The sequence below is a fragment of the Colletotrichum chrysophilum genome (assembly GCF_026319265.1).
Source record: "Colletotrichum chrysophilum strain AFK26 chromosome Unknown scaffold_98, whole genome shotgun sequence".
NCBI classification, from domain to species: domain Eukaryota; kingdom Fungi; phylum Ascomycota; class Sordariomycetes; order Glomerellales; family Glomerellaceae; genus Colletotrichum; species Colletotrichum chrysophilum.
In genome coordinates this window covers 122,380-135,529 of record NW_026517385.1, presented here as the reverse complement: position 1 = coordinate 135,529, position 13,150 = coordinate 122,380, and the positions used below count along the sequence as shown (strand labels likewise).

The following is a 13,150-nucleotide window of genomic DNA, read 5'->3' as shown; positions in this document are numbered from 1 at the left end:
GGCCTTATTGCTGCCAATCGTCTTTGCTATCCAACCCCGTCCCCATCACCCTTGCCATCTTATTACTCATCATAGCGCTTTCGACTTCTTCTCCATGGTTCTCCTTTATTGTCTTTGTTCTTTGCCCTCTTCAATGTACCTCCAGTTTGTTGTCTTCATTCTTGGCTGATGTCCTCTGTCGGCCACGTCATCTGTCAGCCCGGTCTTCTGTCGGCTCTATTCTCCATCGTCCCTGCTTTCTTTCATCCTCGTCTCTGTCGTCCCCAGTCTCTGTCACTCATGATCTCTGTCACTCATGATCTCTTTCGTCGTCGGTCTCTGTCGTCGTTGGTTTCGTTCGTCGTTGGCTTCTTTCGTCGTTGTTAGCCTTAGCCCTCGTCATCTCAATTATCTATGAAGCAAATGCTCAGTCATACTGATAATGATCTAGTGCTGCAGGCAAAGCGATGACTGATCTCCACGACGATAAGATGAAGGAGCTCCAGAAGTTCGAGGACGATCAATCTGCTGAGGCTCAAGCCTTTGCCCAGGGTAGCGACCTCCCCGGTGGGGTCAGCGGTAGTGGTGTTGGCGGAGGCGGCGGAAACAAGGTCTCCCAGGAAACCACCTTTCCTGCGTCCAGTCAAAGTGCCCATGAGACTATCGCTCGCACCTCGCAGGGTTCCACTCTAGGTCGTTGGCAACCCAATGTGGCTATCGAGATTGAGGAGTATGATATGGGTGACGGCACGGCCCCACTTCCTCCCATCTACAGCTCCGATGAAGACATGACCTGAGTTGGTTCCTGTAACTTGACTACAGCGGAGATCAATGGATTCCAGCCCCGTAACCCTATTTTGCGTCGCTTCTTCTCTTGTGTTCAGTACATGTATCTCATCAGTCTGAAGTGATAGGGATGGACGGCGAGGGAGATGTGCACAAGCCGGAGCGTCCCCAATAGACTTAACCTCAGGGTTCCGCTTAAGATCATTATCTACCAATTAAAACTATTGATAACCATGCTATGCCTCACGGCACTCAGTTTTTCTATCCTACTTATTTCTCGAACGGAGAGATAACGTAGATTCTTGTATTAATCTCCGTCATACGCCACTTCACCTTATACATTCGGTTGCATACACGTTTATGATATCGCTTTGGTTCGGTTTCGATCAGACGCTTTTGAGTTTGACGACGATATCATGGAAGGCTTACGGTGCTGAGCCTCTTCCTTCATTCACATCTCTGATGAAAAGATGACCTAGCTTATGAAGGGTTCAAGATCCATAAGAGACAACATGTAGGTGAGTGCGTATGAGGGCTATATGCCTGTAGCAGAATGTTTCAGAACAGGCTGCGTTATTATCCTCAGAATCTGAGCTGTCTAAAAGTCTTAGTCGCGTGATGTCCGTGCACGTCTATTCCAAACGCCTATCTCCAGTTGCCTCCCTTCCCTCTTCATCCCTCTCACTCTTCGTCTTCTTTTTCTCCCTCTTGAACAGGTACGCCACGGTGGCCGTGATGGCCGCCTGGGCTCCAAACGCAATGGTGCTGAAAATGAAGCCCTTCCTGAACTTGGGCGCGTCAACCTGAGGGTACGTCAACAGCGGCACCCACGCGTTGAAGGCATAACCCAGTGAGTTCATAATGCCGATAACGATGGCTCTTTCCTCCGCATCGGCACCGCAAATTTCGTTTGCCCAACTCATGCTCAGCGGTCCATATGGCACGGAAGCGCGCTGAAGCAAGAAGGCGAACCATTTCAGGCCATCTGGGATGTTCCAGATTGCCAACAGCAGAGCAGCGAAACCTCCGAGGAAGGTAGATATTGACATGATACTGGCGCGGTGACGAATGGCGTCGGAGATAATTGCGAAGGAGACAGTCAGGACGAGCTGAATCGCTGAGGCTGCTGTGGGGATGATGTTCTGAGTTGCGATGTTAGCTTGACGGAAGTCCACGATGTGTCAAGCTGGACTCACAATCTTCTCGACAGACTCTCCTTTGGACTTGAGCCAAAGTGAGAACGGGTTGACACTGCTGGAAGGCCCAATGTTGATGAAGATGATGTAAAGAATCGTAAGGTAGTACACGTGCCATCGCCCTGACCAATTAGTTCTCCGGTAGCATTCGCTGGGGCATGATTCTAGCTTACCGAAAATGCGCTTGAAAGCTGAGAGTCCAAGCTTAGTACGAGGCGCACGCCCGACGGCATTCATACGGTTTCGTGCCATCTCTCGGTCCTAAGATCGTGTCAGCTACCACTACCTAGTTGTGATAAATCGGTTTTGATAGGCTTACTTTCTCATTTAGGTAGAACGCCCTTGTGTTTTCTGGAAGATCTGGAATGAGGAAGTATCCAGCGATGCAAATTGGCAGGCTGATGATTCCATCCATGATCTAAACTCGTATTAGTGCATTCCATCAACATAGTCTCACAGGGAGCACTCACAAAAAGCCACTTCCAGCCCGTGAGACCGTGGACACCATTCAGTCCCTTGTACACGCCAGCTTGCAGATAACCCGAGAACATGCTAGCAGCCGCGGAGGAAGCGTGGAAAATACACGCTCGCTTACCCAGCTCAGACGGCTTATACCACGATCCGAGAATCGTGTGCGCAGCTGGGTAAAAGATCGACTCCGCCAACCCCACAAAGAACCGAATCACAATGACATGGTTCGAAGTCTTGGCCGCCGCCAGACAGAACGTCAAAACGGTCCACAGAAGCTCGCAGGACGGCACCCAGATCGACGGGCGCACCTTCGTCAACACAATCTGTGAAGGGATCTGCCCTACGACGTAACCCACAGTCCACGCCGTGTCGACCAGGTTCAGCTCATTTCCGTTCATGGACAGGTCCTCCTTCATGCCGGACACGAAAGCGTTGCTGATGTTGGTCTGATCCAGGTTCTTGATGAAGTATCCGAAACTGAGCATCGTGATGAGGAAGACATCCAACTTCTGAATGAACACGCGTTCCTCGTGGGAGCGGCCCGGCTCGTAGTCCCAGATGTAGGACCACCATGGCGCCTTCTCCTTGCCGTGCGGTGACGTTGCCGAAGTTCGGTCGGAAAAGGACTCGTCGACCGCCAGCCCCTTGGGGGACTCGCCCTCGTGCTCGGACGGCATCTCGAGCAGGGGCGTCACTTCTGAGGGACCCAGGGCGTTAACTTGAGAGAACCGTGGGGAGTGAGTTGTTGAGAGAACGCAAGAACCACCTCAGAACGACCGAGAGTGGTTTCCAAAAATTTTATTTCACGCTGATCATCTTTTTCAGGGTCCCGTACCGAAATTTAAGTACCCGACCTCGGATTCCGATATCCTAGCCATCGCGCAAGAGCTCAGGAGACCTGGGTACGACCTCAAAGATAGCAGTCTTCGACCGCAGACTGGCTGTCAGACGTCGGGAGTGGGTTTGGGACGGGTCCGAGGATGAATGATGTGCTGCAGCGGATTGGTGATTCGCCTACCCTTGGCGTGGGGTGTGTCGCCATCGCGGGGTTCGCTGTCGTGATTCGACCAGCGCGACTCGGTAGCCCCTTTAACACCGTTGTCTGGGACATCTGTCAGCGACAGCCCCATGGGATTCAGCCTTCAAGACACCGGTGTGGATCGGTCTTTGGTTTGCTAGGGAGAAGGATTGGTAATACGGTTTATTTTCCGTGTTGGGCTTGTAGCCGGCGAGATCCGGGTCGGGATATATCCGTGTGTTTCGGGGACTTGGCTGGGTTGCGCGGCTGCTAATCACGTCATTCGGGGCCGGAAGACGCCATCGCCATCCCCGTCCCCGGTCCGTCTAGGCATACCGAGAGACGGTCTGAGGACCTCCATGGTAATGTGAGAACCGGGGCCCCACGATTTGAATCGGATCACGGAGTGGAGCCACGGAGCCACCATTGCTCCGCTTTCTCCGACCCAGCGGCAGCGCCGGTACCGGTTGAGCCGCCGTCTTGGCACGGGTGACGACCCTGTGTGTGTGTTAAAGGGGCAGGCAGGACGACGATAGCAACAGTTCCACCGCGTATAAATGCAAGAGCAGATAAGAACCACTCAAAGTATTGTTCTCGTCATATTGTACGACTTTCACTTGAACTATTTGCTATCAATGTGTCGCCCAGGATTTAGCTACGTCAATACCAAGCCTTGCTTTTGAGCTTAAAGTTGCGGAAATGATGCCGCTGACCGCATGATCTCAGAGTTTACTATGTCATTCCGGATGATGTCGTAGAGAAACACGTTGTGGCCCTTTCCTTCAATGCGCCATTGTGCTTCACCATCTGAATCGCACCCTGCAGATGCCGTTGCACCCACGGAATATTACCGAGAAGGATCTGCCATTTTTCAACACCCCATAAATGAACACAACCTAATACGCAGTCGAGGTAACTTACCTCATCTTGTGCTAGGAAAACAGCTACCGTAATGATGGAATCACTAATTGGAGATTGCGTCTCTAGGGTGGATATGGCTTGCATGAGTATTTGCGCGCAATCGACTTTGTACTGCAGAGCCAGTTGAGCATAATGCGCCCCCTGTTGTGGCAGACAGTATGACAGGTGCCGACACGTCACAAGAAAGAGGCCATTTAGGCCGCTGATGCTGGTGGCTGCAAGCTGTACGAACTGCTTGCTTATGTCTCGTGCACTGGCTCCCGGAAATCTGCTCTGATTGTGTTCAAGTGTCGAACAGGGTACAACGTTGTGGGCATCTATATTGTTTAATCCGGTCAAAATATGCTCTTCTAGTTCGTATCTTATGTGCAGGAATGACCTTGGGAAGTGTAATATCTTTACAATTAGGCGAGCCACGAATGTAACTTACAATAATCCAGGAGGAAATCTTCTGTCGGACTGAGGCGCCTCGCAAAAGTGGCGAAGGGGTCTCTCCGGCAACATCCCAGGGGGGCTATGGGGCCCGAGATGACATATACTTGAACTTCATCTGCGGCTCTTGCAGGAGGCTGTTTCCCATTAAAGTCATTGCGAATTGCTTTGGTGGCCTGGTATTGGATAACCCTCTGGCGCCGCGTCTTGGCGTGCGCCGCCCGAGCCGCATGCGAGTGAACTTGGCGTTGCGCCTCGGCCGACTTGGCTCCAAGGGTGGACTTCTCATGTGAATGGATGAATTGAATATCATGTCTTATTGTTGCCATGATGGTTATGATTCCAGAAGTCTGTTCAACAGCTTGGATGGGCCCCCATATTCTGGACTTTAGGCCTGTCACGATGTGTCGAAAACGATGTCCGGATAGTTTGTCAGCAAAACCAGGTCATCTCTCCCTTCCTTTTCTCATTTGTCATCACAAAACCTGGCCAATGGCTCGCCTTTTCATCTCTCGCAATCGTCAGCGACTGCTGATGCCAAGGCTTGCGACTTCCGAAAAAGGAAATTGGGACTCGAACCACCGGAGCCGGCCCGAGATGCAACTCCGGGTATCGGGGTTCTTCACCCGGCATCAAGAAGAATTTAAACCTATGTCCAACCCGTCAACGCCGCGCTGCCATATAATTGGCTGGTTACAGAAGATATTGCCAAGGCGATCTCCTTCCCGATGTAGAGCAGCCTACGTGACCTCGCTCTATGAGAGATGCCTCATGAGACTGATCCCTGGCTTCAAAATCAATATATTAAATGCACACGTTCACGAGGGCTTCCAAGTCCAGATCACGACTTTGTGAGGACCAAACATACATTCTAAGTTCACATCCAAGCTGTCCATCTTCATCATCATTCATTGCCATGTCTCTCCCCGAAACCGTAATCCCCCAAGGCTCCTGGGTTCTCATCACCGGCGTCACAGGCCACATAGCAGCACACACGGCCAAACAATTTCTCCAACGTGGCTTCAAAGTCCGCGGCTCCGTTAGAGATCTTGAGGCCGCCCAATGGCTCACTCAGGACGTCTTCAAGTCATTCGCAGACCGCGGTGATCTCGAGCTTGTTCACGTACCAGACCTCGGCGCAAAGAACGCCTTCGACGAAGCAACCAAGGGTGTCTCAGCTATCAATCACATAGCCTCAATCCTCTCATTCACGAACAATCCCAGAGAAGTCATTCCACCCGTCGTCGAGAGCGTCACCTCGATCCTCGATGCCGCGGCTCGCGAACCATCCGTCAAGTCATTCGTCTACACTAGCTCGATCGCCGCCGCAGTGGACATCACTCCGGGCGCAAACGCTCAGCACGCGGGACCGGACGCCTGGAACGAGAAGGCAATCGAGATTGCCTGGGCTCCGCCGCCACACCCTGAGAACCATTGGCACATGGTCTACCAGGCCAGTAAAGTTGAAGCGGAGAAGGCTGTGTGGGACTTCGTCAAGAAGAACAGTCCTCATTACAACGTCAACGTTGTAAGCCCGGCGACGGTGTTGGGTGAGGCGCTTCACGAGAAGCATTTGCTTTCTCCATACCCCTGGCTCAAGAATCTGTATTACGGAAACGAGGAGATTGGAGGCTTGTTTCAGGCCAGTGAGTAATCTCCCAACGCCTAAAGTCCTTTCAGACTGCTGATTACGATGTATGCAGTCATCCATGTCGACGTCCAAGATGTTGCGATCCTCCACCTCGCCGCCGCGCTGGACCCTGACTGCAGCGGCGAACGGCTGCAAGCGTGGGGTGAACACTGCAACATGAATGACATACTTGCGATTCTGCGGAGGGTCTATCCGAACAGGAACATCATGGACGACTTCAATATTCAAACAAAGCTGAAGGTCACGGCTGACTCTGAACGGCCTTTGGCGTTGCTCAAGAAATGGGGAGGTCAGGATGGTTGGACATCACTTGAGAAGAGTGCGATCAATGAGATGGAGGGCGTTCTGAAGTGGTTCCCCGAGGTTTGAGGATGATGTAATGTGCCATATTTGGAGGATAAATAGCAAGATATAGGTCAAATTAGAAAGACCCACAGCCGAATCCAATGCACGCTCTCCGTCTTCCGCTCAACGCTAGAAGCTTCACTTTCGCATGCGACTGTAGATCGCTGCACGCAATCCTTTCAGTACAACGTGGGCAGCTGTTGGAATCTTTCGACACTAAGAACTCGTGTATCTTATTCGGTCTCCGTAATCCGTGTTTTACTAGAAGAACTTATCAAGAAACCATGGACGATGACATGAGAAGACATGCTATTTCGCCCGCGTTTCCTCACTCGCCGGCGTCTGGCAATAGGTCACAGGTGAGCCCAAAGTATAGTTACTCAGCTTGCTTCCATTCGTATATCTTAACGCACTCAACACAAAATATCTGCTTTGTTCTGATCAGAACTTGATTGCTTTTTGTATACTTGTTCAGAATATGGACCTCAGAATGTTGTTGAAGGCCCATCTCGGCGGTTTCTTCTGAAGGCAACATCCAGATCGAGAATATTAAGTCGAGAAATTTCGCAACAAAGGCAAATAACAGACAATGTGATGGATGACAATCTTGAGCAGCTAGGTCCTTTGATAACAGGCTATCAAAACCAAGACAACTTTGTGCGTTGTTGAGCACTTCCAGTTGAGAGTGATTCTTGGCTTTCTGCATCGTTTCTGGCGCTTTAATGACATGTCGGAATAGGCGCGCGACGCCGTATTAGCTGTACCTGTCGTCTAAAGTTCTCGTGCGTTCAACAATTATCCAGGGAATTCTCGATGGTGCTACCCGTGGCGCCGAAGACATTGGGATGCTTGAAACTGTGATTGAAGACATCGTCATTGGCCTCTTGTTGATTTACCAAGGCAGTTTTACTTTATTTGATGTCTTCAATTACAAGCCCCCGGCCCTTGATAGAAGGTATGTCCGTCCTCAGTAAAAGACATAGTGGTCGGGCAGACGCCAACTCCACCTAGGAAAGAGGGGAATGAGCTTGACATATAAATAAGAAGTATGCATTTGAGTGGCTTGGAGACACACCCAGAATTACTCGCTTCTCTTATTCCCTTTCTAGTTACCGCTGCAACATGATCAATCAAGATTGTGGTCCGAAGGCTTCAGAACCCAACGCTAAACAATCTTTCGGTAACTCTCAGAAGTAATAACGCCAACCCTCACTAGTCTTGAGTTATTCATCGAGAATATCCCAAAACCGCTGTCCAGATTGTGAGAGACTCTACCTATCGACAAGGTAGGTTACAGCACTCGATCTGGTAGGACATGTAAGTATTCTGTGCCGAGACGCATGAACAAAACTGGTACAAGCTCGAGCCATTCCTGTCTGCTGGTGAGCCTTGACTCCAGCATCCTAGATTACCATTCATAGCAAAGTCGATGATGTGGCAAAGCTTGTCCTTGTTGAGCAGCATGATTGACGCACAACATTCCCGAGGCTTTGTCTACATCGTATAAAAGGGAAGGTCCTTCGTAAAATAACTTTCAACGACAAGATAGATCGAATGGCTCCTCTCCTATGAGTTGAATCAAGTCGAAATCTCGAGTCCTGAGCCCTCAACTCTGCCCTCATGACAAGCGCGAACCCCGACACCTCCAACCCTGGCGCCACCTCCGCAGCATGCCCCCTCACCCTCCTCCGCGTATTCTTCCCTTAATAGAAGAGAGACGCGCGATGTCTCGTAGTTCATAGCTGGAAGCAACAGTATCGGGCTTGGGACTTGATCATAACCGCCTCAACCATGGCTCCGTGACAGCAATGGATCGGTGACTTTTCCGGCAACAATCCTCCGAAAGCTAGATTCTATTGTCTGTGGAGCAAATGGCACTGCTGACATCTATCCGGCTTCATATACTTGTGAAGCAATCTATTGTTGCGTATGACCATTGCACGAAGCACACTGGCTGCTGCGAAGGTTGGAATTAGACCGCTTCCTGGCAGTGATGCAGAACGTGTGATGGGACGTAGAGGCACATGCTGCGTCCTAGCCCAATTAGTATTTGTCATTCAAGCCGGTTCCGTCTGCATGATAAATATGAGAGATTCACTCGCCCTGATTCAACCCAGAAACCCAAATGAATCACGGCGAACACTTTGGCGATTGAAATTCGAGCCAAGACAGAAAGACACCGTAATTCGTCGCGAGACTTTATCATCAAACCAGGTATTGTGCCATGCGTAACTGACACTGAAACTTCCTCATCGTCTGTCTGTACCCGTCCCTGGTATCATATGTTACGCCCTGTATACGCCATAACTGGATTCTGAATGCTCCTTTCCGGGAACTGCCAAGAGAAATTTCTCAGAGGTGTGCGCTGACTCTGAACCTGATCCTTCGCTGCCACCATGAGCAAATATTGCCGTCAAATTGAGAGGAAAGACAATGTTTGTCGCCCGGCGGGTCGATAAGGAATCTATCAGATGCTCAATATATATCATGTCCTCAACTCTCATTCCTGAGCCTCTATCGCTTAGCCCACCAAACAGGCGCATGATATATCCGTCGCGGTCCTCTCAAACCTAGGGACGGAAAGATTTCACGACCAAGTTCCCAAAAAACTGAAACCCATGTCCACCTCTCTGCGAGAATGAAGTACTTAAAGTAGCACAACGAACATCTCTTCACACCAGGCAATAAGGGGAAAGCTTCTGGTCTAGGAAATGGAGGTAGAGGATATTTCGACTTCCACCAGCCAAGCACCCGTCTCTGCGTACAACTCGCAAGCCATCCCCACCCTCCCCTCTCACCATGCGAAAGCCAAACCGTAGCATTGTCGCCGTCCATCATCACCGTCTCTTCCTATCTGGCATGTATTCCGTCCGCAATTCCCAACTCCACGACCTGAACCAACTCCTCAATAGCAAAAGTAATCCATACATTCCAACTCAACACCAACAATGCATTCGTCGCCTGTTGCGTGTGGAAAGCGGGATTTTTTGCGCCACCCCATTGTCGGGCTTCGTTTCCACAATGAGTGAGGAACCGAGGAATTTATAGGCGTCCATCCCGAGGTCCAGTCACATTCACCAGCAGGTAGGCACGATGTACCCCGCGAGGAAGTAAACTCCGGTGTCGAACAAACACATAGCGACCATCGATCGTCCCCGGCCTGGACCAAGCACCACTATTCGCATCGTCTCACACACCAGTCATATCTCTGTGGATCACGAAGCACTCATTTGAAGTATTAAAGGTCCTTATATTCCCGTCCCTCCCACTATGCAAACATTACTCATCATCACGCCTGCCCCAAACCTCCACAGTATTCTACACCACACCAACAGCCTCAAAGCCACGGTGCTCTTCTTCTATCTTCACCAGTTCATCTCATGGAAACAGCGCACCGTATGCCTGATTCCCATCTCTGCAGCAAAAAAAGAGGTAATTTGTTCATCATCGAATTTTAATTCTTTTTTTGCCCAGTAGTCGGAGAAAAAAGTGTGTCGTCATCCCGTCATCCCTGATTTGCCCATCCCATTTCCCAAAAAGGGTTGCACAGTTTGAAGAAAACACCTTGCTGCAGCACGCGCGCAAAGGGGACTGAAAAACAAGAAAGGGGCAGAGCATGAAATAAAAAACGCCTGTTCCCCGCCCCTCCGTATTTGTGGTTTCCGCCCAGCCTGTCCCTAATTTCCCGTGGTTGAAGAAAAATAGAGACAAAGGAAAGGAGGGAAACCAGTCAGGTTTCGCAGTTCATACAAGTAAAAAAAGGTGGTTGTAGATACAAAGGGAATAAAACAACACGAGGGTCAGTGGGAACGAATGACCGCTGTCAATGCAAGAAAACGCCGTAGGTATGTGGAACGCCTGAGCAGAACGACGAATGTGGTCTAGAGAAGCGAAGAGGAAAGCATGCCCAGCAGCCATCGTCAGTGACGGGGGGTCGGCTCGGGTTGCCAGCCGTTGATATATGCCATCAGGCCCATGCCTAAGATCACCACGCCTAACATCGAGGCGTAAGGAACCCCGGCCATCAACGCCTGGTCCTTGGCCAGCTTCCCTGGCGGTATTGAGAGCGGCGTGATGGTATTGGCACGCGACAACGTCGGCTTGTCGCTGAGGTCCTCTGTCTGTGTGGCTGAAGGAGTCGACTCCTGGGATCCGTCGGTCTGGACGATCGAGGTAGCTTTGCTGCCGGCTTCCGCGGTGCCGTTGGTTCGTCCGCGGGATCGGGAGCGTGCCTTTTCCTCTGCTGCAGCCTGCCGGGCCTCCTCGTCTCTTCGGATCTGGGCGACCATTTCGGCAAGGGTCTTGCGGTCGGCGTCGCGTTCCGTCTCGGCCTTTTCGCACCGCTGCCTCCAGGCGTCCATCTGCTGCTTCAGGTCGCTCATCTCTGACATCATAGTATCGATCTTGATCTGGAATCGAGCGGCAATGTCCTCCGCGCTTTCGGGCGCCGGCTCTTTGGCGACGGAGTCGACGTCCGTCATTTCAACGTCGGGGGATTCTGAGACTTCACGGGGAGGCTCAAATGCTTCTTGCAGGAGCGTTTCGGTGTCGGACTCCTTGGGCGCACCGTTTGCCTCCTTGGCCAAGGCACTGTCCTCGAGGATCTTAGCCATGTCTTCAGCCAGCTCTCTTGCCTCCCGTTCCTTGCGGAGCATATCCTCCAAGTCGCGGATGCGAGCCGTCTGCGAATCCAAATCCTTCTTCGCATTGTTCAGCGCCTCCGTCAACTGAATGATCTGGTGCAGGTTGTCGCGTCCGACTGGCGAGGTGGTGCTATTCGCGGCCGAGTGCGTCTTTGGCCGTTCGGTGGTGCCTCGCTTCAATGAAGGTACGTCAGGCTTCTCGGGAAGAGGTTGTTGAGGGGGGGGCGCGGGAGGATCGGAAAATCGCGTCTTGCCGTCGGAGCGGAATGGCATGCCATTGCCGTTGGGTACCTGCTTTGCAGGCTCTGGAACATCGGGCTTCTCAAGGTCCTTCACGTCCTCTTTGCTCAGCAGGGCGCTGATAAACTGGCCGGTCCGGGTGAGGTCTTGGGTTTGTAGTCGTGCGCTGCGCATCTCGTTCTGCTTCTAGTTAGCGTCTTGCGCTAGATTATGTCAGGCAAGTACTCACGTGTAACCGCTTGACGATATGCTCAGTGGTGATGGGGGTCAACAAGAATCCGCGCGCGGCTCCTCCATTCGCAGGCATGCCGTTCATTTGTTGGGCAGGCACCATACGCCCATTACTGGCCATCGACGCGTTGCTACCTGCTCTGCCGCGATAGGGCATGGGTTGGGGCGCCGGCATCATCATGCCACCGTTAGCAGGGTCTAAATCTCCAAAGCTCATGTCCATAACATTGCTGGAAGGGCTCATGAAGCCCGCATGTTCGACCTTGGCGGCTACTTTGTGGTGGACGACGGTCTTCTGATCCTCGCTGACAATATCAATGCCGAGTTCGAGATGGTCGCCGGTCTGCAGTTCGTGCGGTTCGGATTCACGGTTCTCTTGTGAAAGGCGCGTACCATTGACGAATGTGCCGTTAGAAGACTTGACATCTCGGATGTAGATCTTGCCCATACGATCGGCCCAAATTTCGGCGTGCTGCCTGGATAAGACTTTGCTGTCAAAGTACCCATTCGTAGCAGTGGGAATCGTCTTCTGGTTAGTCTGCCGGCCGATGCGAAGACTCTCGGGATAGAATGGAACCGAAATGGTCTTGCGCTCAAACGTGCCATTCAAAGACAGCAAGTAGAGCACGGGCTGGCCGTTCGGCATGGGATCGCCCAAGGGCCTCGCGCCGAGACCCTGCTGCGACATCATTTGCGGCTGGCCGGGTGCCGACTGCAAAGAGGTGGCCCCGTTGACGCTATTCATGGGACCTCGCATGACGGGCCTGCCAAAGTCGCCCTGGCCTTCAGGTTTGCCGGCAGGCCAAGGGGCCTTGGGCTGGGGCCGCTTCCTGGAGGCGGTGCTCCAGGAGCTCATATCGGAGTTTGTAGACGCGGGAGTGCCATTTGGTTGAGAGTTGTTGGTAGCAACGGTGGTGGTTGAGGAGTTTGAGGAGGTCGAGGAGACGGAGGAGGATGAGTTGCTTCGCTGGAGCGTTTTTCGGGGCATGAACATGCCTCTGACGTCTTCTGGATTCATCGAATTCAGACTTTGCCCGCCATTAACGTTCCATGCCGGCCGATTGAGTTGCTGAAAGCTGGGAGGGCTCGCGACGGCAGTCATGAGGGGTGGGTGTGCGGTCGTGGTGGTTGACTTGGTAGGACAAAGGACGTCGGACTAAGGGGCAGGCGATGGCGATGGAAGGGTATCGATGGCAGTGGTGGCAGTGGCAGTGGTAGGTGGTGGTCTAGGGACGCC

At 52.0% G+C, this 13,150-nt stretch overlaps 4 protein-coding genes across 4 annotated transcripts; 2 read left to right on the top strand and 2 right to left on the bottom strand.

Moving 5' to 3' along the window:
* Positions 1–446: 446 nt before the first annotated feature.
* COL26b_009824 (uncharacterized protein) lies at positions 447–776 on the top strand (the record flags this gene model as incomplete). Its single annotated transcript, XM_053182541.1, has 1 exon — positions 447–776. One exon carries the CDS (start codon positions 447–449, stop codon positions 774–776), a length of 330 nt encoding a protein of 109 aa, XP_053033540.1.
* A 621-nt stretch (positions 777–1,397) lies between these two features.
* On the bottom strand, positions 1,398–3,109 carry COL26b_009823 (uncharacterized protein; the record flags this gene model as incomplete). The annotated part of the gene is made up of 5 exons (XM_053182540.1): positions 1,398–1,907; positions 1,962–2,083; positions 2,135–2,222; positions 2,281–2,379; positions 2,432–3,109. The coding sequence occupies 5 exons, from the start codon at positions 3,107–3,109 to the stop codon at positions 1,398–1,400; spliced, it is 1,497 nt and encodes a 498-aa protein (XP_053033539.1).
* A 2,610-nt stretch (positions 3,110–5,719) lies between these two features.
* On the top strand, positions 5,720–6,823 carry COL26b_009822 (uncharacterized protein; the record flags this gene model as incomplete). The annotated part of the gene is made up of 2 exons (XM_053182539.1): positions 5,720–6,449; positions 6,507–6,823. The coding sequence occupies 2 exons, from the start codon at positions 5,720–5,722 to the stop codon at positions 6,821–6,823; spliced, it is 1,047 nt and encodes a 348-aa protein (XP_053033538.1).
* Positions 6,824–10,719: 3,896 nt separating this feature from the next.
* COL26b_009821 (uncharacterized protein) lies at positions 10,720–12,769 on the bottom strand (the record flags this gene model as incomplete). The annotated part of the gene is made up of 2 exons (XM_053182538.1): positions 10,720–11,868; positions 11,912–12,769. 2 exons carry the CDS (start codon positions 12,767–12,769, stop codon positions 10,720–10,722), a joined length of 2,007 nt encoding a protein of 668 aa, XP_053033537.1.
* Positions 12,770–13,150: the final 381 nt, after the last annotated feature.